The 27,527-nt window shown below is 50.0% G+C and overlaps 1 protein-coding gene across 1 annotated transcript in view; it reads right to left on the bottom strand.

Annotated features, from left to right (window-relative positions):
- smg1 (SMG1 nonsense mediated mRNA decay associated PI3K related kinase) overlaps positions 1–27,527 on the bottom strand; it is a 141,222-nt gene that overhangs the window by 58,119 nt on the left and 55,576 nt on the right. Inside the window, 15 exon segments of the mRNA XM_031814105.1 lie at positions 2,302–2,446; positions 2,951–3,130; positions 3,297–3,398; positions 4,344–4,583; positions 5,214–5,334; positions 6,788–6,938; positions 7,575–7,719; positions 8,093–8,428; positions 11,911–12,056; positions 18,210–18,364; positions 19,963–20,124; positions 20,317–20,513; positions 22,198–22,448; positions 23,925–24,065; positions 24,676–24,777. Of these exon segments, the coding sequence (XP_031669965.1) occupies positions 2,302–2,446; positions 2,951–3,130; positions 3,297–3,398; positions 4,344–4,583; positions 5,214–5,334; positions 6,788–6,938; positions 7,575–7,719; positions 8,093–8,428; positions 11,911–12,056; positions 18,210–18,364; positions 19,963–20,124; positions 20,317–20,513; positions 22,198–22,448; positions 23,925–24,065; positions 24,676–24,777 (2,574 nt within the window).

Below are 27,527 nucleotides of genomic sequence, written 5' to 3'. Positions count from 1 at the left end.
TATCAGCTTCTACCACAGAACACATCACGTCTATATTCATGTTATCAGCTTCTACCACAGAACGCACCACATCATGTTATCAGCTTCTACCACAGAACGCATCACGTCATGTTATCAGCTTCTACCACAGAACGCATCACGTCTGTATTCATGTTATCAGCTTCTACCACAGAACGCATCACATCATGTTATCAGCTTCTACCACAGAACGCACCACGTCATGTTATCAGCTTCTACCACAGAACGCACCACGTCATGTTATCAGCTTCTACCACAGAACGCATCACGTCATGTTATCAGCTTCTACCACAGAACGCATCACGTCATGTTATCAGCTTCTAACACAGAACGAACCACGTCATGTTATCAGCTTCTACCAAAGAACGCATCACGTCTGTATTCATGTTATCAGCTTCTACCACAGAACGCATCACGTCATGTTATCAGCTTCTACCACAGAACGCACCACGTCATGTTATCAGCTTCTACCACAGAACGCACCACGTCATGTTATCAGCTTCTACCACAGAACGCATCACGTCATGTTATCAGCTTCTACCACAGAACGCATCACGTCATGTTATCAGCTTCTACCACAGAACGCACCACGTCATGTTATCAGCTTCTACCACAGAACGAACCACGTCATGTTATCAGCTTCTACCAAAGAACGCACCACGTCTGTATTCATGTTATCAGCTCCCTGTTCACCCACGACTGCGTGGCCACGCACGCCTCCAACTCAATCATCAAGTTTGCGGACGACACAACAGTGGTAGGCTTGATTACCAACAATGACGAGACGGCCTACAGGGAGGAGGTGAGGGCCCTCGGAGTGTGGTGTCAGGAAAATAACCTCACACTCAACGTCAACAAAACTAAGGAGATGATTGTGGACTTCAGGAAACAGCAGAGGGAACACCCCCCCCATCCACATCGATGGAACAGTAGTGGAGAGGGTAGCAAGTTTTAAGTTCCTCGGCATACACATCACAGACAAACTGAATTGGTCCACTCACACAGACAGCATCGTGAGGAAGGCGCAGCAGCGCCTCTTCAACCTCAGGAGGCTGAAGAAATTCGTCTTGTCACCAAAAGCACTCACAAACTTCTACAGATGCACAATCGAGAGCATCCTGGCGGGCTGTATCACCACCTGGTATGGCAACTGCACCGCCCTCAACCGTAAGGCTCTCCAGAGGGTAGTGAGGTCTGCACAACGCATCACCGGGGGCAAACTACCTGCCCTCCAGGACACCTACACCACCCGATGCTACAGGAAGGCCATAAAGATCATCAAGGACATCAACCACCCGAGCCACTGCCTGTTCACCCCGCTATCATCCAGAAGGCGAGGTCAGTACAGGTGCATCAAAGCTGGGACCGAGAGACTGAAAAACAGCTTCTATCTCAAGGCCATCAGACTGTTAAACAGCCACCACTAACATTGAGTGGCTACTGCCAACACACTGACTCAACTCCAGCCACTTTAATCATGGGAATTGATGGGAAATGATGTAAATATATCACTAGCCACTTTAAACAATGCTACCTTATATAATGTTACTTACCCTACATTATTCATCTCATATGCATACGTATATACTGTACTCTATATCATCGACTGCATCCTTATGTAATACATGTATCACTAGCCACTTTAACTATGCCACCTTGTTTACATACTCATCTCATATGTATATACTGTACTCGATACCATCTACTGTATCTTGCCTATGCTGCTCTGTACCATCACTCACTCATATATCCTTATGTACATATTCTTTATGCCCTTACACTGTGAATAAGACAGTAGTTTTTTGGAATTGTTAGTTAGATTACTCGTTGGTTATTACTGCATTGTCGGAACTAGAAGCACAAGCATTTCGCTACACTCGCATTAACATCTGCTAACCATGTGTATGTGACAAATAAATTTGATTTGATTTCTACCACAGAACGCACCACGTCTGTATTCATGTTATCAGCTTCTACCACAGAACGCACCACGTCTGTATTCATGTTATCAGCTTCTACCACAGAACGCACCACGTCTGTATTCATGTTATCAGCTTCTACCACAGAACGCACCACGTCTGTATTCATGTTATCAGCTTCTACCACAGAACGCACCACGTCATGTTATCAGCTTCTACCACAGAACGCATCACGTCATGTTATCAGCTTCTACCACAGAACGAACCACGTCATGTTATCAGCTTCTACCACAGAACGCACCACGTCTGTATTCATGTGTTTCATGATAACCTGCTGGGTGACAACAACTGTCAGAATATGTACCTGGCGTTGTCGACCACCTTCCGTCCCCAACGATAGGCCCAGCTGGCGAGAGCCGCCCAGGACTTGGCCACCTCCGGAGCCTGACTGGTGGACAACTGGTAGAGCTGCCCCAGGACCAAGTCTGGTTCTCCAACACCCACACTCACTATGGAGGCAGAGAGAGAGGGGTTAGGGTACAGACTGGTAGAGCTGCCCCCAGGACCAAGTCTGGTTCTCCTACAACCACACTCACTATGGAGGAAGAGAGAGAGGGGTTAGGGTGTAGGGGTTAGGGTACAGACTGGTAGAGCTGCCCCCAGGACCAAGTCTGGTTCTCCTACAACCACACTCACTATGGAGGAAGAGAGAGAGGGGTTAGGGTGTAGGGGTTAGGGTACAGACTGGTAGAGCTGCTCCGGGATCAAGTCCGGTTTTCCTACACTCACAATAGAAGCAGAGAGAGAGAGAGAGGGGTTAGGGTGTAGGGGACAGACTGGAGGAAGAGAGGGGTTAGGGTGTAGGGGTTAGGGTACAGACTAGTAGAGCTGCTCCGGGATCAAGTCCGGTTTTCCTACACTCACAATAGAAGCAGAGAGAGAGAGAGAGGGGTTAGGGTGTAGGGGACAGACTGGAGGAAGAGAGGGGTTAGGGAGGGGGGGGGGTGTCCTACCTGTGGTCTCAGCTGTGATTCGGGGCATGCCCTGGTCCTCTAGGGGTAGCTCCAGCAGGGCTGTGATGTTCCGGCTGATGGGGGGCAAAGCGGCGACCCCTGGGGTCATGACCCCTGACCTCTTCACCACCTGTTTGAGCTGAGGGGTCATGTCCTTCCAGTCCGCCAGCAGCCACTTACCTACAGACACAGAGACAGACGGTTGGAACAGAGCATCAGGCATCCATTACCCAGCATGCACAGGGAGACTGGTACCAACCCTGGTACGCCTGAATCCCCCTCCCCAATAAGAGCCCCTACGTAGGGAATAGGGGGCCATTTGTGACACAGTGGAACCACTACTTACACAGAGTGAGGACGGAGCGACAGGCGGCTCGCTCACATTTCCCTGAGCGACAGAAAGACAGAGCACAGGAACTCAACATCTCCATGGCTGCCAGGGACTGACCTGGAGGGGAGACGGGGGGAGGGAAGGAGAGGAGGGGAGAGAGGTGGAGGGGAGACGGGGAGAGGGAAGGAGAGGAGGGGAGAGGAGACGGGGGGAGGGAAGGAGAGGAGGGGAGAGAGGTGGAGGGGAGACGGGGAGAGGGAAGGAGAGGAGGGGAGAGAGGTGGAGGGGAGACGGGGAGAGGGAAGGAGAGGAGGGAGAGAGGTGGAGGGGAGACGGGGAGAGGGAAGGAGAGGAGGGAGAGAGGTGGAGGGGAGACGGGGAGAGGGAAGGAGAGGAGGGGAGAGAGGTGGAGGGGAGACGGGGAGAGGGAAGGGGAGGAGGGGAGAGAGGTGGAGGGGAGACGGGGAGAGGGAAGGAGAAGAGGGAGAGAGGTGGAGGGGAGACGGGGAGAGGGAAGGAGAGGAGGGGAGAGGAGACGGGGAGAGGGAAGGAGAGGAGGGGAGAGGAGACGGGGGAGGGAAGGAGAGGAGGGGAGAGAGGTGGAGGGGAGACGGGGGGAGGGAAGGAGAGAGGTGGAGGGGAGACGGGGGGAGGGAAGGAGAAGAGGGGAGAGAGGTGGAGGGGAGACGGGGGGAGGGAAGGAGAGGAGGGGAGAGAGGTGGAGGGGAGACGGGAGAGAGGTGGAGGGGAGACGGGGAGGAGGGAAGGAGAGGAGGGAGAGAGGTGGAGGGGAGAAGGGGAGAGGGAAGGAGAGGAGGGGAGAGAGATGGAGGGGAGACGGGGGGAGGGAAGGAGAGGAGGGGAGAGAGATGGAGGGGAGGAATAAGTGGATAAAGAGAAAGACGAGTGAGCCAAAACACAAACACACAAACACACACACACTCACATACTCACACACACATACTCACACACACATACTCACACACACATACTCACACACACATACTCACACACACATACTCACACACACATACTCACACACACATACTCACACACACTCACCCGCGGTGCAGAGGACTTTAGCCTTCTCGATCTGTAGTTCAGGTCCCCACTTCTCCCCCACAGCACCCGCTAGTGACAGACGCCTGAATGCACGGCTCAACCCCTCCTCCTCCTCTTCCTCTTCCTCGCTGCACTGGCCCAGCAGACGCGTTGCCAGGGCGATGTTCCCCTGTTTCCGGGCGAACTTGACGGCCGTCAGACATAGTTCCATCAGGTGGCCATCCAGTGGAGCAGAGGAGCCTGGGTAATGGAACACAGGAAGAGGGAGAGGGTTAGCGTGAGTCACATGACAAAGACACAGCGATGGGGACAACACACACACAGGGACACACACACACACAGGGACACACACACACACAGGGACACACACACAGGGACACACACACAGGGACACACACACAGGGACACACACACAGCACACAGGACACACACACAGGGACACACACACAGGGACACACACACACACACACACACACACAGGGACACACAGGGACACACACAGGACACACAGGGACACACACACAAACACACAGGGACACACACACAAACACACAGGGACACACACACAAACACACAGGGACACACACACAAACACACAGGGACACACACACAAACACACAGGGACACACACACAAACACACAGGGACACACACACAAACACACAGGGACACACACACAAACACACAGGGACACACACACAAACACACAGGGACACACACACAAACACACAGGGACACACACACAAACACACAGGGACACACACACAAACACACAGGGACACACACACAAACACACAGGGACACACACACAAACACACAGGGACACACACACAAACACACAGGGACACACACACACAGGGATGCGGTCTACCTTTCAGCCTGAGCAGTAGCTGTCTCTGGTAGATGGTGTATCTCAGTGCGTGGAGCCACGGCTGGACGTCCTGTTGTTTACAGGTGCTGAGAGCTTCACTGTACAGGGGGATCAGACAGTCCTGGAGAGGAGGAGAGGGTTAGGGGGGTGTACACACACACAGCAGTATGTGGACACCCCTTCAAATGAGTGAATTTGGCTATTTCAGCCACACCCTTTGCTGACAGGTGTATAAAACCGAGCAATCTCCATAGACAAACATTGGCAGTAGAATGAGAGACTGGTACGCCTGCTGAAGAGCTCAGTGACTTTCAATGTGATACCGTCATAGGATGCCACCTTTCCAACAAGTCAGTTGGTCAAACTTCTACCAAGTTAGAGCTGCCCCGGTCAACTGTAAGTGCTGTTATTGTGAAGTGGAAACATCTAGGAGCAACAACGGCTCAACCGCAAAGTGGTAGGCCACACAAGCTCACAGAACAGGACCGCAGAGTGCTGAAGCGCGTAGCTCTTAAGAATCGTCTGTCCTCGGTTGCAACACTCACTACCGAGTTCCAAACTACCTCTGGAAGCAACGTCGGCACAAGAACTGTTCGTCGAGAGCTTCATGAAATGGGTTTCCATGGCAGAGCAGCCGCACACAAGCCTAAGATCACCATGTGCTCAATGTCAAGCGTTGGCTGGAGGGGTGTGAAGCTCACCGCCTCTGGACTCTGGAGCAGTGGAAAGGTTCTCTCTGGGGTGATGAATCACGCTGCACCATCTGTCAGTCCGACGGACTAATCTGGGTTTGGCGGATGCCAGGAGAACGCTACCTGCCCCAATGCATAGTGACAACTGTAAAGTTTGGTGGAGGAGGAATAATGGTCTGGGGCTGTTTTTCATGGTTCGGGCTCGGCCCCTTAGTTATAGTGAAGGGAAATCTTAACGCTACAGCATACAATGACATTCTAGATGATTCTTTGCTTCCAACTTTGTGGTAACAGTTTGGGGGAGGCCCTTTCCTGTTTCAGCATGACAGTGCCCCGTGCACAAAGCCAGGTCCATACAGAAATTGTTTGTCGAGATCGGTGTGGAAGAACTTGACTGGCCTGCACAGAGCCCTGACCTCAACCCCATCGGACACCTCTGGGATGAATTGGAACGCCGACTGTGAGCCAGGCCCAATCGCCTAACATCAGTGCCCGACCTCACTAATGCTCGTGGCTCAATGGAAGCAAGTCCCCGCAGCAATGTTCCAACATCTAGTGGAAAGCCTTCCCAGAAGAGTGGAGGCTGTTATAGCAGCAATGTTCCAACATCTAGTGGAAAGCCTTCCCAGAAGAGTGGAGGCTGTTATAGCAGCAATGTTCCAACATCTAGTGGAAAGCCTTCCCAGAAGAGTGGAGGCTGTTATAGCCGCAAAGTGGGGACCAACTCCATATTAATGGCCATGAATTTGGAATGAGATGTCGGACGAGCAGGTGTCCACATACTTATGGTCATGTAGAGTACGCCGAGTGTGTTCTCCAGGGCAGAGCAGCAGTGTAGATGCAGGGTGGCAAGGGTCTGTGTGTGTGTGTGTGTGTGTGTACCTCCTGTCCGCTCAGTGTGTTCTCCAGGGCAGAGCAACAGTATAGCTGCAGGGTGGCCAGAGTGGGCAGGCCGTCAGAGAGGGTGAGGGTGGAGAGGCGGAGGGGACCCAGAGAGATACGACCCGTCTGCTTCAGGTAACGGATCAGGGTTCTGTAAAACACACACAGAAGACGGAAGATATTACCTCTCCTTCCTCCCAGGGTCTTCACTTCCTGTCTCTGATCGAAAAGGAAATGACTGGGTTCTGAAACAAGGTGGAAACTCCCACTAAGTCTCCACCAATTACCGAAGCGTTTAGACAGGTGGGAAGTAGCGAACGAGAGTGTACATAGTCTGTCCCAAATGGTTCCCTATATAGTGCACTCCTTTTGACCAGGGCCCATAAGGGAGCACAGACAGCACCCCGCAGTCAGTCCAACAGAACTCAGCTCAACCCAAATGGTTCCCTATATAGTGCACTCCTTTTGACCAGGGCCCATAAGGCAGCACAGACAGAACCCGCAGTCAGTCCAACAGAACTCAGCTCAACCCAAATGGAACGTGGAAGACATCATGGAAGAGCTCAATGAAATACTGGCGTCTCCTCGGTCTCCCATTGGATGACAAAGCCAGAGGTCCCCGCCCCTCTCACCTCCTCCAATGGGTTTTTGAGAAGGAGGCGTATGCGATTGAGATCTTCCCAATGAAGTGTTCCACAATCCAGCAGGTTTTTGTTCCTACCCAGCACTAACACATTAATACAGGATTCAACTAAAAGTGATCTCCAAGATCCAATGAGAGACTCACTCCGAGGTGGGCATGGCCTTCTGTTCATGCTCGTGATTGGCCGTTGTCATGGCAGCCACAGCGCTCCGCAGCAGCTGCACCTCAATGGCCTTCTGTAGTTCTGAGGGGTCCGGACTCAACACTGCCGGGAGGAGACGCTTCAAGTCTACACACACACACACACACGTTAGAAACAAACAGACACGTTAGAAAAACGCACACCATTAAGACACACATCTCTAAGGAGTCTAGACTCAAAACTGAAGGTGGCAGTCTCAGACACCCTCCTAACTACTTTATTCTTGGAGCAGGTGGAGTTGACCAGGCCGTAGTCCTCCCTCTCTCCCGCCTACCTAGTTTATTCTTAGAGCAGGTGGAGTTGACCAGGCCTTAGTCCTCCCTCTCTCCCTCCTACCTAGTTTATTCTTGGAGCAGGTGGAGTTGACCAGGCCTTAGTCCTCCCTCTCTCCCTCCTACCTAGTTTATTCATGGAGCAGGTGGAGTTGAGCAGGCCTTAGCCCTCCCTCTCTCCCTCCTACCTAGTTTGTCCTTGGAGCCAGTAGAGGTGGAGTTGAGCAGGCCGTAGTCGTCTCTCTCCCCCGCCAGGAGCTCCAGCTGAGCACGGCATTCTGGGAAGTCTCCGTCCTCGAAGCAGCTCAGTGCCCGTACGTAGTTGAAGTCTGTCTTCAGGTGCACGCTCGCTGCGGCAGGGTTACCAGGGTTCTTCTTGAGGGCGTGCACGCTGGCCTGCCACTCCTGCACCGAGGACCAATCGCCGAGGGCCACATAGCACTGGCATGCCTTATTGGCAAGGAGGTTGAGCACCTCGGAGGAACACTCGTTGGACTTGAGGAGAACCGTCTTCCTGCCGTCACCTGAAGGAGAAAGAGAGGAGAGGCAGAAGGAGAAGAGAGGAAAGGGGGAGGAGGAGGAGAGAGAGAGAGAGGGGCGGAAGGAGAGGAAAGGGGGAGGAGAGAGAGGAGGGGAGAGGCAGAAGGAGAAGAGGGGGAGGAGGAGAGAGGCAGAAGGAGAAGAGAGGAAAGGAGGAGAGAGGAGAGAGAGAGGAGGGGAGAGGCAGAAGGAGAGCGAGAGAGAGGAGGGGAGAGGCGGAAGGAGAAGAGAGGAAAGGGTGGAGGAGGAGAGAGAGAGGAGGGGAGAGGCAGAAGGAGAAGAGAGGAAAGGGGGAGGAGGAGAGAGAGAGGAGGGGAGAGGCGGAAGGAGAAGAGAGAGAGGAGGGGAGAGGCAGAAGGAGAAGAGAGGAAAGGGGGAGGAGGAGAGAGAGGAGGGGAGAGGCGGAAGGAGAAGAGAGAGAGAGGAGGGGAGAGGCGGAAGGAGAAGAGAGGAAAGGGAGAGGAGGAGAGAGAGGAGGGGAGAGGCAGAAGGAGAAGAGAGGAAAGGGGAGGAGGAGAGAGAGAGGAGGGGAGAGGCGGAAGGAGAATAGAGGAAAGGGAGAGGAGGAGGAGGAGGAGGAGAGAGGAGGGGCAGAAGGAGAAGAGAGGAAAGGGGAGGAGTAGAGAGAGAGGAGGGGAGAGGAGGAGAGAGAGAGAGGAGGGGAGAGGCAGAACGAGAAGAGAGGAAAGGGCGAGGAGGAGAGAGGAGGGGAGAGGCGGAAGGAGAGAGGGGAAAGGGGGAGGAGGAGAGAGAGAGAGGAGGGGAGAGGCAGAAGGAGAAGAGAGGAAAGGTGGAGGAGAGAGAGGGGAACACTTGGTTATTATCAGCTAGTGGTTGCCTCCGAAATGTCCCCCTATTCCGCGTTCTCATTGCCAGTGTGTGTGAGTGTGTGGCTGGGTGGGTGTGTGGCTGGGTGGGTGTGTGGGTGTGTGTGTGTGTGTGTGTGTGTGTGTGTGTGTGTGTGTGTGTGTGTGTGTGTGTGTGTGTGGTGTGTGTGTGTGTGTGTGTGTGTGTGTGTGTCTGTTGCCGTTGTGTGGCTGGGTGTGTGTGGCTGGGTGTGTGTGTGTGTGTGTGTTGCCGTTGTGTTTGGGGCTGGCTGTGTTAGAGCTGTGTGTCTCATCGTTGCCAGTGTGTTTGGGGCTGGCTGTGTTAGAGCTGTGTGTCTCATCGTTCCCAGTGTGTTTGGAGCTGGCTGTGTTAGAGCTGTGTGTCTCACCGTTGCCAGTGTGTTTGGGGCTGGCTGTGTTAGAGCTGTGTGTCTCACCATTGTGTTTGGGGCTGGCTGTGTTAGAGCTGTGTGTCTCACCGTTGCCAGTGTGTTTGGGGCTGGCTGTGTTAGAGCTGTGTGTCTCATCGTTGCCAGTGTGTTTGGGGCTGGCTGTGTTAGAGCTGTGTGTCTCATCGTTCCCAGTGTGTTTGGGGCTGGCTGTGTTAGAGCTGTGTCTCTCACAGTTGTGTTTGGGGCTGGCTGTGTGTCTCACCGTTGCCAGTGTGTTTGGGGCTGGCTGTGTTAGAACTGTGTCTCTCACAGTTGTGTTTGGGGCTGGCTGTGTTAGAGCTGTGTGTCTCATCGTTGCCAGTGTGTTTGGGGCTGGCTGTGTTAGAGCTGTGTGTCTCACCGTTGCCAGTGTGTTTGGGGCTGGCTGTGTTAGAGCTGTGTGTCTCATCGTTCCCAATGTGTTTGGGGCTGGCTGTGTTAGAGCTGTGTGTCTCATCGTTGCCAGTGTGTTTGGGGCTGGCTGTGTTAGAGCTGTGTGTCTCATCGTTACCGTTGTGTTTGGGGCTGGCTGTGTTAGAGCTGTGTGTCTCATCGTTGCCAGTGTGTTTGGGGCTGGCTGTGTTAGAGCTGTGTGTCTCATCGTTGCCAGTGTGTTTGGGGCTGGCTGTGTTAGAGCTGTGTGTCTCATCGTTGCCAGTGTGTTTGGGGCTGGCTGTGTGTCTCACCGTTGCCAGTGTGTTTGGGGCTGGCTGTGTTAGAACTGTGTCTCTCACAGTTGTGTTTGGGGCTGGCTGTGTTAGAGCTGTGTCTCTCTCACCGTTGTGTTTGGGGCTGGCTGTGTTAGAGCTGTGTGTCTCATCGTTGTGTTTGGGGCTGGCTGTGTTAGAGCTGTGTGTCTCACCGTTGTGTTTGGGGCTGGCTGTGTTAGAGCTGTGTGTCTCATCGTTGCCAGTGTGTTTGGGGCTGGCTGTGTTAGAGCTGTGTGTCTCATCGTTGCCAGTGTGTTTGGGGCTGGCTGTGTTAGAGCTGTGTGTCTCATCGTTCCCAATGTGTTTGGGGCTGGCTGTGTTAGAGCTGTGTGTCTCACCGTTGTGTTTGGGGCTGGCTGTGTTAGAGCTGTGTGTCTCATCGTTGCCAGTGTGTTTGGGGCTGGCTGTGTTAGAGCTGTGTGTCTCATCGTTGCCAGTGTGTTTGGGGCTGGCTGTGTTAGAGCTGTGTGTTTCATCGTTGCCAGTGTGTTTGGGGCTGGCTGTGTTAGAGCTGTGGGTCTCTCACCGTTGTGTTTGGGGCTGGCTGTGTTAGAGCTGTGTGTCTCATCGTTGCCAGTGTGTTTGGGGCTGGCTGTGTTAGAGCTGTGTGTCTCTCACCATTGTGTTTGGGGCTGGCTGTGTTAGAGCTGTGTGTCTCTCACCGTTGTGTTTGGGGCTGGCTGTGTTAGAGCTGTGTGTCTCATCGTTACCGTTGTGTTTGGGGCTGGCTGTGTTAGAGCTGTGTGTCTCACCGTTGCCAGTGTGTTTGGGGCTGGCTGTGTTAGAGCTGTGTGTCTCACCGTTGCCGTTGTGTTTGGGGCTGGCTGTGTTAGAGCTGTGTGTCTCATCGTTGCCAGTGTGTTTGGGGCTGGCTGTGTTAGAGCTGTGTGTCTCATCGTTGCCAGTGTGTTTGGGGCTGGCTGTGTTAGAGCTGTGTGTTTCATCGTTGCCAGTGTGTTTGGGGCTGGCTGTGTTAGAGCTGTGTGTCTCATCGTTGTGTTTGGGGCTGGCTGTGTTAGAGCTGTGTGTCTCTCACCGTTGTGTTTGGGGCTGGCTGTGTTAGAGCTGTGTGTCTCATCGTTCCCAGTGTGTTTGGGGCTGGCTGTGTTAGAGCTGTGTGTCTCATCGTTGCCAGTGTGTTTGGGGCTGGCTGTGTTAGAGCTGTGTGTCTCACCGTTGCCAGTGTGTTTGGGGCTGGCTGTGTTAGAGCTGTGGGTCTCTCACCGTTGTGTTTGGGGCTGGCTGTGTTAGAGCTGTGTGTCTCATCGTTGCCAGTGTGTTTGGGGCTGGCTGTGTTAGAGCTGTGTGTCTCTCACCATTGTGTTTGGGGCTGGCTGTGTTAGAGCTGTGTGTCTCTCACCGTTGTGTTTGGGGCTGGCTGTGTTAGAGCTGTGTGTCTCATCGTTACCGTTGTGTTTGGGGCTGGCTGTGTTAGAGCTGTGTGTCTCACCGTTGCCAGTGTGTTTGGGGCTGGCTGTGTTAGAGCTGTGTGTCTCACCGTTGCCGTTGTGTTTGGGGCTGGCTGTGTTAGAGCTGTTGGCTCCGCCCAGTTTGAGGAGAGAGCGGTCGAAGCCCTTAATGGAACAGTCCATCCCCGTCACGGCACACAGCTGTTCCTGGTACTCCACTGCAGCCTTCTCAAACCTAGACAGAGAGGTATGGGTTACTATAGGGTATTTACAGAGAGGTATGGGTTACTATAGGGTATTTACAGAGAGAGGTATGGGTCACTATAGGGTATTTACAGAGAGGTATGGGTTACTATAGGGTATTTACAGAGGTATGGGTTACTATATGGTCTTGACAGAGAGGTATGGGTTACTATAGGGTATTTACAGAGAGAGGTATGGGTTACTATAGGGTATTTACAGAGAGGTATGGGATACTATAGGGTATTTACAGAGAGAGAGGTATGGGTTACTATAGGGTATTTACAGAGAGAGAGGTATGGGTCACTATATGGTCTTGACAGAGAGGTATGGGTCACTATATGGTCTTGACAGAGAGAGGTATGGGCTACTATATGGTCTTGACAGAGAGAGGTATGGGCTACTATATGGTCTTGACAGAGGTATGGGTCACTATATGGTCTTGACAGAGAGAGGTATGGGCTACTATATGGTCTTGACAGAGAGAGGTATGGGCTACTATATGGTATTTACAGAGAGGTATGGGTCACTATAGGGTATTTACAGAGAGGTATGGGCTACTATATGGTCTTGACAGAAAGAGAGGTATGGGTTACTATAGGGTATTTTTACAGAGAGGTATGGGCTACTATATGGTCTTGACAGAGAGAGAGAGAGAGAGAGGTATGGGCTACTATAGGGTATTTACAGAGAGGTATGGGCTACTATATGGTCTTGACAGAGAGAGAGAGAGGTATGGGCTACTATATGGTATTTACAGAGAGGTATGGGTCACTATAGGGTATTTACAGAGAGGTATGGGCTACTATATGGTCTTGACAGAGAGAGAGAGAGAGGTATGGGCTACTATATGGTATTTACAGAGAGGTATGGGCTACTATATGGTCTTGACAGAGAGAGAGGTATGGGCCACTATATGGTCTTGACAGAGAGGTATGGGCTACTATATGGTCTTGACAGAGAGGTATGGGCTACTTTATGGTCTTGACAGAGAGAGAGGTATGGGTTACTATATGGTCTTGACAGAGAGAGGTATGGGCTACTATATGGGCTGAACATACCATTTAACTTAGGGAGGCTGCGAATTTTCGCAGCTTTTTGTTAAAAATCGCGCAACATTTCAGCGCCCTGCTCCTCATGCCAGGAATATAGTATATGCATATGATTAATATGTGTGGATAGAAAACACTCAGACGTTTCTAAAACTGGTTAAATCACGGCTGTGACTATAACAGAACGTGCGTTTCATCGAAAAGTGCAGGAAAATCTGATCACTGAAAATGGGAAAATATATCCATGCGCCACTTCAACCCATTGTTAAAAGTGACCAACATTAAATGGGGCCGAGGTTGCAATACCTACAGCTTCCACACGATGTCAACAGTCTTGTCATTTGTTTCGGATTTGTTTCTTGGTCAAACCGAAACAAGGCAGCCGATTTATTCCGGTCTCCGACAGGATGTTTTGGTTGAGAAATATCCGGACATGATTTCAAGACGTGGAGCTATAGAATATACATCGCCCCGTGATCATTTTGATAGACTATTAACGTTTACTAATACCTAAAGTTGCATTACAAAAGTATTTCGAAGTGTTTTGTGAAAGTTTATCGTCGACTTTTTTAATTTAAAAAATTACGTTGCGTTATCAAACTCTGTTTTTTCCTTGATTACACAGTCTTCATAGATCGATATCTAGGCTATATATGGACCGATTTAATCGAAAAAAATACCCAAATAAATGTTTATGGGACATCTAGGAGTGCCAAGAAAGAAGCTCGTCAAAGGTAATAAATGTTTTATATTTTATTTCTGCGTTTTGGGTAGCGCCGGCTACCGCAAAATCTGTCGTGTTAGGTGACGTTGCAGTATTTTGGGGGTACCATGCTATCAGATAATAGCTTCTCATGCTTTCGCCGAAAAGCATTTTACAAATCTGACTTGGTGGATAGATTCACAACGAGTGTAGCTTTAATTCACTACCTTGAATGTGTATTTTAATGAAAGTTTAATGAAATTATGAGTTTTATCAAAAACTATAGGTGGCACTCTGAAATCCGCTGAGTGATGTTCCTGCATGGGAACAGTATTCTGCGTCATCCTTAAGAATTTAACAGCATCTATGGACAACAGAGGAGTGTACTACCTGCTTCTTGACTACATTTAAAGTGGCATTCAGCAGTTGAAACAATAAAACGTACTCACTGCCCCGTTTGGGTAAAAAGCTGAGGGAGAAATGTAACCACTCAACTTCACAGACAGAGCTTTGGAGCTAAGGACCGACCATCAATGACATCATAGAGCAACATTCCAGTTGTCACCATCCATGACATCATAGAGCAACATTCCAGTTGTCACCATCCATGACATCATAGAGCAACATTCCAGTTGTCACCATCCATGACATCATAGAGCAACATTCCAGTTGTCACCATCCATGACATCATAGAGCAACATTCTAGGTGTAACCATCCATGACATCATAGAGCAACATTCCAGTTGTAACCATCCATGACATCATAGAGCAACATTCCAGTTGTAACCAGCCATGACATCATAGAGCAACATTCCAGTTGTAACCAGCCATGACATCATGGAGCAGCATTCTAGGTGTAACCAGCCATGACATCAGAGCAACATTCCAGTTGTAACAATCCATGACATCATAGAGCAACATTCCAGTTGTAACCATCCATGACATCATAGAGCAACATTCCAGTTGTAACCATCCATGACATCATAGAGCAACATTCCAGTTGTAACCATCCATGACATCATAGAGCAACATTCCAGTTGTAACCATCCATGACATCATAGAGCAACATTCCAGTTGTAACCATCCATGACATCATAGAGCAACATTCCAGTTGTAACCAACCATGACATCATAGAGCAACATTCCAGTTGTAACCATCCATGACATCATAGAGCGACATTCCAGTTGTAACCATCCATGACATCATAGAGCAACATTCCAGTTGTAACCATCCATGACATCATAGATCAACATTCCAGTTGTAACCAGCCATGACATCATAGAGCAACATTCCAGTTGTAACCATCCATGACATCATAGAGCAACATTCCAGTTGTAACCATCCATGACATCATAGAGCAACATTCCAGTTGTAACCATCCATGACATCATAGAGCAACATTCCAGTTGTAACCATCCATGACATCATAGAGCAACATTCCAGTTGTAACCATCCATGACATCATAGCTCAACATTCCAGTTGTAACCAGCCATGACATCATAGAACAAACATTCCAGTTGTAACCAGCCATGACATCATAGAGCGACATTCCAGTTGTAACCAGCCATGACATCATGGAGCAGCATTCTAGGTGTAACCAGCCATGACATCAGAGCAACATTCCAGTTGTAACAATCCATGACATCATAGAGCGACATTCCAGTTGTAACCATCCATGACATCATAGAGCGACATTCCAGTTGTAACCATCCATGACATCATAGAGCAACATTCCAGTTGTAACCAGCCATGACATCATAGAGCGACATTCCAGTTGTAACCAGCCATGACATCATGGAGCAGCATTCTAGGTGTAACCAGCCATGACATCAGAGCAACATTCCAGTTGTAACAATCCATGACATCATAGAGCAACATTCCAGTTGTAACCATCCATGACATCATAGAGCAACATTCCAGTTGTAACCATCCATGACATCATAGAGCAACATTCCAGTTGTAACCATCCATGACATCATAGAGCAACATTCCAGTTGTCACCATCCATGACAGAGCTTTGGAGCTAAGGACCGACCATCAATGACATCATAGAGCAACATTCCAGTTGTCACCATCCATGACATCATAGAGCAACATTCCAGTTGTCACCATCCATGACATCATAGAGCAACATTCCAGTTGTCACCATCCATGACATCATAGAGCAACATTCCAGTTGTCACCATCCATGACATCATAGAGCAACATTCTAGGTGTAACCATCCATGACATCATAGAGCAACATTCCAGTTGTAACCATCCATGACATCATAGAGCAACATTCCAGTTGTAACCAGCCATGACATCATAGAGCAACATTCCAGTTGTAACCAGCCATGACATCATGGAGCAGCATTCTAGGTGTAACCAGCCATGACATCAGAGCAACATTCCAGTTGTAACAATCCATGACATCATAGAGCAACATTCCAGTTGTAACCATCCATGACATCATAGAGCAACATTCCAGTTGTAACCATCCATGACATCATAGAGCAACATTCCAGTTGTAACCATCCATGACATCATAGAGCAACATTCCAGTTGTAACCATCCATGACATCATAGAGCAACATTCCAGTTGTAACCATCCATGACATCATAGAGCAACATTCCAGTTGTAACCAACCATGACATCATAGAGCAACATTCCAGTTGTAACCATCCATGACATCATAGAGCGACATTCCAGTTGTAACCATCCATGACATCATAGATCAACATTCCAGTTGTAACCATCCATGACATCATAGATCAACATTCCAGTTGTAACCAGCCATGACATCATAGAGCAACATTCCAGTTGTAACCAGCCATGACATCATAGAGCAACATTCCAGTTGTAACCATCCATGACATCATAGAGCAACATTCCAGTTGTAACCATCCATGACATCATAGAGCAACATTCCAGTTGTAACCATCCATGACATCATAGAGCAACATTCCAGTTGTAACCATCCATGACATCATAGAGCAACATTCCAGTTGTAACCATCCATGACATCATAGCTCAACATTCCAGTTGTAACCAGCCATGACATCATAGAACAAACATTCCAGTTGTAACCAGCCATGACATCATAGAGCGACATTCCAGTTGTAACCAGCCATGACATCATGGAGCAGCATTCTAGGTGTAACCAGCCATGACATCAGAGCAACATTCCAGTTGTAACAATCCATGACATCATAGAGCGACATTCCAGTTGTAACCATCCATGACATCATAGAGCGACATTCCAGTTGTAACCATCCATGACATCATAGAGCAACATTCCAGTTGTAACCAGCCATGACATCATAGAGCGACATTCCAGTTGTAACCAGCCATGACATCATGGAGCAGCATTCTAGGTGTAACCAGCCATGACATCATAGAGCAACATTCCAGTTGTAACAATCCATGACATCATAGAGCAACATTCCAGTTGTAACCATCCATGACATCATAGAGCAACATTCCAGTTGTAACCATCCATGACATCATAGAGCAACATTCCAGTTGTAACCATCCATGACATCATAGAGCAACATTCCAGTTGTCACCATCCATGACATCATAGAGCAACATTCCAGTTGTAACCATCCATGACATCATAGAGCAACATTCCAGTTGTAACCATCCATGACATCATAGAGCAACATTCCAGTTGTAACCAGCCATGACTTCATAGAGCAACATTCCAGTTGTAACCATCCATGACATCATAGAGCAACATTCCAGTTGTAACCATCCATGACATCATAGAGCAACATTCCAGTTGTAACAATCCATGACATCATAGAGCAACATTCCAGTTGTAACCATCCATGACATCATAGAGCAACATTCCAGTTGTAACCAGCCATGACATCATAGAGCAACATTCCAGTTGTAACCAGCCATGACATCATAGAGCAACATTCCAGTTGTAACCAGCCATGACATCATAGAGCAACATTCCAGTTGTAACCATCCATGACATCATAGAGCAACATTCCAGTTGTAACCATCCATGACATCATAGAGCAACATTCCAGTTGTAACCATCCATGACATCATAGAGCAACATTCCAGTTGTCACCATCCATGACATCATAGAGCAACATTCCAGTTGTAACCATCCATGACATCATAGAGGAACATTCCAGTTGTAACCAGCCATGACATCATAGAGCAACATTCCAGTTGTAACCATGGTGAGGCTGTATAGTGTTTGTTTATATATTTTTTTATTTCAAAACATTTGTATAAAACAAGCTTCTATTTTAGGTTCTGATGGGAAATAAGATCATGAGGCATTTAGAAAGTTACATTTGTCAAGAATTGCCCCTTAAATACACTAGGCTTGGCCTCCACTTGAGACACACACACACACACACACACACACAGGGGTGTTTTTCCTTACCGCCCCTCAGCCTGTAGTGCCACAGAGCTGACCCAAGCCAGACTCTTGCCAGTGTTGGTGAGACTCCAGGCAGCTAAACCCTGAATAGCCTCAGGACAGTGAAGTTCACAGAGAGCCTCTACCAGCATCACCAGAGGAGCCTCCAACTCTGGACCCTACAGAGAGGAGACATGGGGGTCAGTTACAGGTGACCAGTAGAGACCTGGACCCTACAGAGAGGAGACATGGGGGTCAGTTACAGATGACCAGAGGAGACCTGGGGGTCAGTTACAGGTGACCAGTAGAGACCTGGACCCTACAGAGAGGAGACATGGGGGTCAGTTACAGGTGACCAGTAGCGACCTGGACCCTACAGAGAGGAGACATGGGGGTCAGTTACAGGTGACCAGTAGAGACCTGGACCCTACAGAGAGGAGACATGGGGGTCAGTTACAGGTGACCAGTAGAGACCTGGACCCTACAGAGAGGAGACATGGGGGTCAGTTACAGGTGACCAGTAGAGACATGGGGGTCAGTTACAGGTGACCAGTAGAGACCTGGACCCTACAGAGAGGAGACATGGGGGTCAGTTACAGGTGACCAGAGGAGACCTGGACCCTACAGAGAGGAGACCTGGGGGTCAGTTACAGGTGACCAGAAGAGACCTGGACCCTACAGAGAGGAGACATGGGGGTCAGTTACAGGTGACCAGAGGAGACCTGGACCCTACAGAGAGGAGACATGGGGGTCAGTTACAGGTGACCAGTAGAGACCTGGACCCTACAGAGAGGAGACATGGGGCTCAGTTACAGGTGACCAGAGGAGACCTGGACCCTACAGAGAGGAGACATGGGGGTCAGTTACAGGTGACCAGAGGAGACCTGGACCCTACAGAGAGGAGACATGGGGGTCAGTTACAGGTGACCAGTAGCGACCTGGACCCTACAGAGAGGAGACATGGGGGTCAGTTACAGGTGACCAGTAGCGACCTGGACCCTACAGAGAGGAGACATGGGGGTCAGTTACAGGTGACCAGTAGAGACCTGGACCCTACAGAGAGGAGACATGGGGGTCAGTTACAGGTGACCAGTAGAGACCTGGACCCTACAGAGAGGAGACATGGGGGTCAGTTACAGGTGACCAGTAGAGACATGGGGGTCAGTTACAGGTGACCAGTAGAGACCTGGACCCTACAGAGAGGAGACATGGGGGTCAGTTACAGGTGACCAGAGGAGACCTGGACCCTACAGAGAGGAGACCTGGACCCTACAGAGAGGAGACCTGGGGGTCAGTTACAGGTGACCAGAAGAGACCTGGACCCTACAGAGAGGAGACCTGGGGGTCAGTTACAGGTGACCAGAAGAGACCTGGACCCTACAGAGAGGAGACATGGGGGTCAGTTACAGGTGACCAGTAGAGACCTGGACCCTACAGAGAGGAGACATGGGGGTCAGTTACAGGTGACCAGAGGAGACCTGGACCCTACAGAGAGGAGACATGGGGGTCAGTTACAGGTGACCAGAGGAGACCTGGACCCTACAGAGAGGAGACATGGGGGTCAGTTACAGGTGATGTATTTAGTAACTTCGGGTAAAGGGGTCGTGGTTGAAAACAGTTGACTGACTGTTGGAACCCGGTAATGCGGAGTGTGTTTCTCTGTGTGGTCAAGTACACTAGGTTCAGTTGGGGCTCTGGTCAAAAGTAGTGCACTATATAGGGAATAGGGTGTGGTTTAGGACACAGGCCTGGGACTGTGCGTCTCTCCTCCCGTTACCAGAGTGCTGCTGTTCTGGATCTCAGTCAGCAGGTCCAAGCCGTGTCGGACGGTGACTGCTGGTTGGCCGGACAGAAGCCCCACCCTCATCAGGGCCAGGCGGATACGAGTCAGCCAATCCTGGCAGGTCTGACGGTTGGTATAGAAGAATGTTCTGATACCCTGGATACACACACACACAGAGAGACAGAGAAAGAGAGAGACAGAGAAAAACAGTTAACATTAGGAGCTGGGGGCCACTTGGGGCTGTGTGTGCGCGCACCTACACACAGGTTAGCATTTTGGGACACCTCTCGTAGGAGCTGTACATCAGTATCTCACAGTGTAGGGGTGTGTGTGTAGGTGTGTGTGTACCTTGGGTGGAGCGGTCAGAGCGTTGGCACAGCCCTCGTAGGCGTTGTACATCAGTTTCTCCAGGTTTTCCAGGAACTGCAAGAGCAGCGCCAGACGCAGCTGGTTGCTATGGTGACCGTCGTCTGTGTCGCCGCCGCTCCATTGGCTGAGCTCCTGTTCAGTGTTCAGACTGTGGGCCGCCAGGCTGCGGATTATACCTGGAGAGGAGGGAGGAGAGGGGAGAGAGGGATGGAGGGGGGAGGGGAGGAGAGAGGAGAGAAGGGGGAAGAGGAAGGGGAGGAGAGGAAGGGGAGGAGAGAGGAAGGGGAGGAGAGGAAGGGGAGGAGGGATGGAGGAGAGGAAGGGGAGGAGAGGAAGGGGAGGAGGGATGGAGGAGAGGAAGGGGAGGAGAGGAAGGGGAGGAGAGAGGAAGGGGAGGAGAGAGGAAGGGGAGGAGAGAGGAAGGGGAGGAGAGGAAGGGGAGGAGGGATGGAGGAGAGGAAGGGGAGGAGAGGAAGGTGAGGAGAGGAAGGGGAGGAGGGATGGAGAGGAAGGGGAGGAGGGATGGAGAGGAAGGGGAGGAGGAAGGGGAGGAGAGGAAGGGGAGGAGAGGAAGGGGAGGAGAGGGAGGAGAGGAAGGGGAGGAAGGGGAGGAGAGGAAGGGGAGGAGAGAGGAAGGGGAGGAGAGAGGAAGGGGAGGAGGGAGGTAGGAGAGGAAGGGGAGGAGGGAGGGAGGAGAGAGGAAGGGGAGGAGGGAGGAGAGAGGAAGGGGAGGAGGGAGGAAGGGGAGGAGGGAGGAGAGAGGAAGGGGAGGAGGGAGGTAGGAGAGAGGAAGGGGAGGAGGGATGGAGGAGAGGAAGGGGAGGAGGGATGGAGGAGAGGAGAGGAAGGGGAGGAGAGAGGGAGGGAGGGGAGGAGGGAGGGAGGGAGAGAGGGGAGGGAGGAGAGAGGAAGGGGAGGAGGGAGGGATGAGAGGGGGAGAGGGAGGGATATGTTCTTGAAAGAGGCAACATGTAAATCCAGAATGTGTATAGGATGGAATAGGGGGGGGGACTCAATATACTTTCAAATGACTCAAACCAAATGGAAACTGTGTAGAAATGATAATGAACCTGCATTTGGTACAGTTTCATGACTGTGTCCAGCTGGCTAAAAGACTTATCACCGATCTGAAAGCTAGACAGTCAGGGAGCATCGGAAATTCCCAAAACCATTTTGACAGTGAAAGAAATAACATTTTTAGTGCGGCCCTCCGGAACTTGCTGAAAAGTAAATGTGGCTCACAGGGAAAATGTGTTTGACACCCCTGGTCTAACTGGCAGGACATGGCAGTTACAGGGGAGGAGTTACAGGGGAGGAGTTACAGGGGCGGAGCTACAGGGGCAGAGCTACAGGGGCGGAGCTACAGGGGCAGAGCTACAGGGGCAGAGCTACAGGGGCGGAGCTACAGGGGCGGAGCTACAGGGGCGAAGCTACAGGGGCGGAGTTACAGGGGCGGAGTTACAGGGGCGGAGCTACAGGGGCGGAGCTACAGGGGCGGAGCTACAGGGGCAGGTGCTACAGGGGCGGAGCTACAGGGGGGCTTACAGGGGAGGAGCTACAGGGGAGGAGCTACAGGGGAGGAGCTACAGGGGAGGAGCTACAGGGGTTCAGAAATGCAAAGAACAGCCCCTCTCCAGGCCTCCCCCACCTTATCAACAACATGTTAAAAAAAATCATGGGGAAAACTCTGGACTGAGTGTGTGCGTTTTTGTGTGTGTGTGCTTTAGTGTGTGTTTTAGTGTGTGTGTGTTTTAGTGTGTTTTAGTGTGTGTTTTAGTGTGTTTTAGTGTGTGTGTGTGTGTGTGTGTGTGTGTTTTAGTGTGTGTGTGTGTGTTTTAGTGTGTGTGTAACAGCCCGTACCCTCTATGGTCTGGAAGGTGTCCTGTGCCCGTCCCAGCGGGGTACGGAGTTTAGACAACACTGTGAACTGAGCTGCCTCCCACACCGCCCACTGCCACAGCACGGCCTCCGTCTTCAGCAGACCCCGCGGTACACACATACCGCCACCCGCACCGGAGACACACACACCCCCTTCACGACCTGACAAGACACCCTCGCGCTTCTCCAGGCGCTGGCAGCTGTGGTACAGACGCTCCAGCCACGGTTCTTTACTGTAGGAACACACAGGTGAACAGATAAAACACACGTTAGCATCTATCCACACACACAGGTTAGCATATATCCACACACACAGGTTAGCATCTATCCACACACACAGGTTAGCATCTATCCACACACACAGGTTAGCATCTATCCACACACACACAGGTTAGCATCTATCCACACACACACAGGTTAGCATCTATCCACACACACACAGGTTAGCATCTATCCACACACACACAGGTTAGCATCTATCCACACACACACAGGTTAGCATCTATCCACACACACACACACAGGTTAGCATCTATCCACACACACACACACACAGGTTAGCATCTATCCACACACACACAGGTTAGCATCTATCCACACACACACAGGTTAGCATCTATCCACACACACACACAGGTTAGCATCTATCCACACACACACACACACACACAGGTTAGCATCTATCCACACACACACACACAGGTTAGCATATATCCACACACACACACACACAGGTTAGCATCTATCCACACACACACACAGGTTAGCATCTATCCACACACACACACACACAGGTTAGCATCTATCCACACACACACACAGGTTAGCATATATCCACACACACACAGGTTAGCATATATCCACACACACACACACACACACACACACAGGTTAGCATATATACACACACACACACAGGTTAGCATCTATCCACACACACACACACAGGTTAGCATCTATCCACACACACACACAGGTTAGCATCTATCCACACACACAGGTTAGCATCTATCCACACACACACACAGGTTAGCATCTATCCACACACACAGGTTAGCATCTATCCACACACACACACACACACAGGTTAGCATCTATCCACACACACACACACACAGGTTAGCATCTATCCACACACACACACACACAGGTTAGCATCTATCCACACACACAATTTAGCAGAACACACACACGACTTAGCAGAACACACAACTTAGCAGAACACACACATTAACATTGTCATTTATCAGACTCTCTTATCCAGAGTGAATTACAGTACAGTAGTGATTGCATCAGTAGAGATTATATTTTCATAGTTTCCCCTTCCCCATTCTGGTCCCCCGTGGGAATCGAACCCACAACCCTGCCGTTGCAGCAGGGTAGTCTAGTGGTTAGAGCGTTGGACTAGTAACCGGAAGGTTGCAAGTTCAACCCCCCGAGCTGACAAGTTACAAATCTGTCGTTCTGCCCCTGAACAGGCAGTTAACCCACTGTTCCCAGGCCAGTTAACCCACTGTTCCCAGACCAGTTAACCCACTGTTCCCAGGCCGTCAGTGAAAATAGGAATTTGTTCTTAACTGACTTGCCTGGTTAAACAAAGGCTAAACAAAAAATATAAGAATAAGCCCCATGCTCTACCAACTGAGGCACACGGGACCCACGACACACGTGAGCAGAAGGACACGGGACCCACGCCACAGGTAGCCTACCCTCCGCGGTGCTGGCTGCCATAGAGGATGAAGCTGATGAGGTCACTGAAGTCCTGGGGGTGAAAGGTGCTGCTGGGGGGGCGGCTCATGTGACGACGGACCACCAAGGAGATCTCCTCTATCTCTGGGTGGCTGTGGTTACTGCAGGGAGGTAGACACACACACACACACATTAAGGTCACTGCAAGGACACACTTTAAGGTCACACAGATAGATAAAGACAATATTAGGAAGGTGTTCATAGTGTTTGGTATTCTCAGTGTAGAGTCAGTCACCGACAGGGTCCCGGCCTTAGAGCAGTCAGTCACCGACAGGGTCCCGGCCTTAGAGCAGTCAGTCCCAGTCAGTCACTGACAGGGTCCCGGCCTTAGAGCAGTCAGTCACTGACAGGGTCCCGGCCTCAGAGCAGTCAGTCACTGACAGGATCCAGGCCTTAGAGCAGTCAGTCACCGACAGGGTCCCGGCCTCAGAGCAGTCAGTCACCGACAGGGTCCCGGCCTTAGAGCAGTCAGTCACTGACAGGGTCCCGGCCTTAGAGCAGTCAGTCACTGACAGGGTCCCCGGCCTTAGAGCAGTCAGTCACCGACAGGGTCCCCGGCCTTAGAGCAGTCAGTCACCGACAGGGTCCCGGCCTTAGAGCAGTCAGTCACCGACGGGCCTTAGAGCAGTCAGTCACTGACAGGGTCCCGGCCTTAGAGCAGTCCCAGTCAGTAATTGTGGATAGAGTGTTCGGTCTGTGTTGTGTGCTGACCTGAGTGTCACGTCCAGAGGGATTGTCCTCAGCAGCTTGCCGTACGCCTGCCTCACCCTCACCGCAGAGTGCACCAGCTGGACACGACACACATCCACACACCTGGGAGGCACAGGACAGACACAACGTTATACACACGTTTGGGTTTGTGCTTTTGTGTATAAGGGGTTGTTTTAGGTGTGTGTGTGTGTGTGTCTGTGTGTGTGTGTGTATAAGGGCTTGTTTTAGGTGTGTGTGTGTGTGTGTGTGTGTGTGTGTGTGTGTGTGTGTGTATAAGGGGTTGTTTTAGGTGTGTGTGTGTGTGTGTGTGTGTGTGTGTGTGTGTATAAGGGGTTGTTTTAGGTGTGTGTGTGTGTGTGTGTGTATAAGGGGTTGTTTTAGGTGTGTGTGTGTGTGTGTGTGTGTATAAGGGGTTGTTTTAGGTGTGTGTGTGTGTGTGTGTGTGTGTATAAGGGGTTGTTTTAGGTGTGTGTGTGTGTGTGTGTGTGTGTGTGTGTGTGTGTGTGTGTGTATAAGGGGTTGTTTTAGGTGTGTGTGTGTGTGTGTGTATAAGGGGTTGTTTTAGGTGTGTGTGTGTATATATAAGGGGTTGTTTTAGGTGTGTGTGTGTGTGTGTGTGTGTGTGTGTGTGTGTGTGTGTGTGTGTGTGTGTATAAGGGGTTGTTTTAGGTGTGTGTGTATGTGTGTATAAGGGGTTGTTTTAGGTGTGTGTGTGTGTGTGTGTGTGTGTATAAGGGGTTGTTTTAGGTGTGTGTGTCTGTGTGTGTGTGTGTATAAGGGGTTGTTTTAGGTGTGTGTGTGTGTGTGTATAAGGGGTTGTTTTAGGTGTGTGTGTGTGTATAAGGGGTTGTTTTAGGTGTGTGTGTGTATAAGGGGTTGTTTTAGGTGTGTGTATATATAAGGGGTTGTTTTAGGTGTGTGTGTGTGTATATAAGGGGTTGTTTTAGGTGTGTGTGTGTGTATATAAGGGGTTGTTTTAGGTGTGTGTGTGTGTGTATAAGGGGTTGTTTTAGGTGTGTGTGTGTGTGTGTGTATAAGGGGTTGTTTTAGGTGTGTGTGTGTGTGTGTGTGTGTGTGTGTGTGTGTGTGTGTGTAAGGGGTTGTTTTAGGTGTGTGTGTGTATAAGGGGTTGTTTTAGGTGTGTGTGTGTGTGTGTGTGTGTGTAAGGGGTTGTTTTAGGTGTGTGTGTGTATAAGGGTTGTTTTAGGTGTGTGTGTGTATAAGGGCTTGTTTTAGGTGTGTGTAAGGGGTTGTTTTAGGTGTGTGTGTGTGTGTGTGTAAGGGGTTGTTTTAGGTGTGTGTGTGTGTGTATAAGGGGTTGTTTTAGGTGTGTGTGTGTGTGTATAAGGGGTTGTTTTGTGTGTGTGTGTGTGGTATAAGGGGTTGTTTTAGGTGTGTGTGTGTGTGTATAAGGGGTTGTTTTAGGTGTGTGTGTGTGTGTGTATAAGGGGTTGTTTTAGGTGTGTGTGTGTGTGTATAAGGGGTTGTTTAGGTGTGTGTGTGTGTGTGTGTGTAAGGGGTTGTTTTAGGTGTGTGTGTGTAAAGGGGTTGTTTTAGGTGTGTGTGTGTGTATAGGGGTTGTTTTAGGTGTGTGTGTGTGTGTATAAGGGGTTGTTTTAGGTGTGTGTGTGTGTATAAGGGGTTGTTTTAGGTGTGTGTGTGTATAAGGGGTTGTTTTAGGTGTGTGTGTGTGTATAAGGGGTTGTTTAGGTGTGTGTGTGTGTATAAGGGGTTGTTTTAGGTGTGTGTGTGTGTATAAGGGGGTGTTTAGGTTGTGTGTGTGTGTATAAGGGGTTGTTTAGGTGTGTGTGTGTATAAGGGGTTGTTTTAGGTGTGGTGTGTGTGTGTGTATAAGGGGTTGTTTTAGGTGTGTGTGTGTGTGTGTATAAGGGGTTGTTTTAGGTGTGTGTGTGTGTGTGTGTATAAGGGGTTGTTTTAGGTGTGTGTGTGTATAAGGGGTTGTTTTAGGTGTGTGTGTGTGTGTATAAGGGGTTGTTTTAGGTGTGTGTGTGTGTATAAGGGGTTGTTTTAGGTGTGTGTGTGTGTATAAGGGGTTGTTTTAGGTGTGTGTGTGTGTATAAGGGGTTGTTTTAGGTGTGTGTGTGTGTGTATATAAGGGGTTGTTTTAGGTGTGTGTGTGTATAAGGGGTTGTTTAGGTGTGTGTGTATGTGTGTATAAGGGTTGTTTTAGGTGTGTGTGTGTGTGTATAAGGGGTTGTTTTAGGTGTGTGTGTCTGTGTGTGTGTGTGTATAAGGGGTTGTTTTAGGTGTGTGTGTGTGTGTATAAGGGGTTGTTTTAGGTGTGTGTGTGTGTATAAGGGGTTGTTTTAGGTGTGTGTGTGTATAAGGGGTTGTTTTAGGTGTGTGTATATATAAGGGGTTGTTTTAGGTGTGTGTGTGTGTATATAAGGGGTTGTTTTAGGTGTGTGTGTGTGTATATAAGGGGTTGTTTTAGGTGTGTGTGTGTGTGTATAAGGGGTTGTTTTAGGTGTGTGTGTGTATAAGGGGTTGTTTTAGGTGTGTGTGTGTGTGTGTGTGTGTGTGTGTGTGTGTGTGTAAGGGGTTGTTTAGGTGTGTGTGTGTATAAGGGGTTGTTTTAGGTGTGTGTGTGTGTGTGTGTGTGTGTAAGGGGTTGTTTTAGGTGTGTGTGTGTATAAGGGGTTGTTTTAGGTGTGTGTGTGTATAAGGGCTTGTTTTAGGTGTGTGTAAGGGGTTGTTTTAGGTGTGTGTGTGTGTGTGTGTAAGGGGTTGTTTTAGGTGTGTGTGTGTGTGTATAAGGGGTTGTTTTAGGTGTGTGTGTGTATAAGGGGTTGTTTGTGTGTGTGTGTGTGTATAAGGGGTTGTTTTAGGTG

Source organism: Oncorhynchus kisutch, unplaced genomic scaffold, assembly GCF_002021735.2.
Source record: "Oncorhynchus kisutch isolate 150728-3 unplaced genomic scaffold, Okis_V2 Okis06b-Okis10b_hom, whole genome shotgun sequence".
Lineage (NCBI taxonomy): Eukaryota > Metazoa > Chordata > Actinopteri > Salmoniformes > Salmonidae > Oncorhynchus > Oncorhynchus kisutch.
The sequence above is the reverse complement of the archived record's forward strand: the minus strand, read 5'-3'. Positions and strand labels throughout refer to the sequence as shown.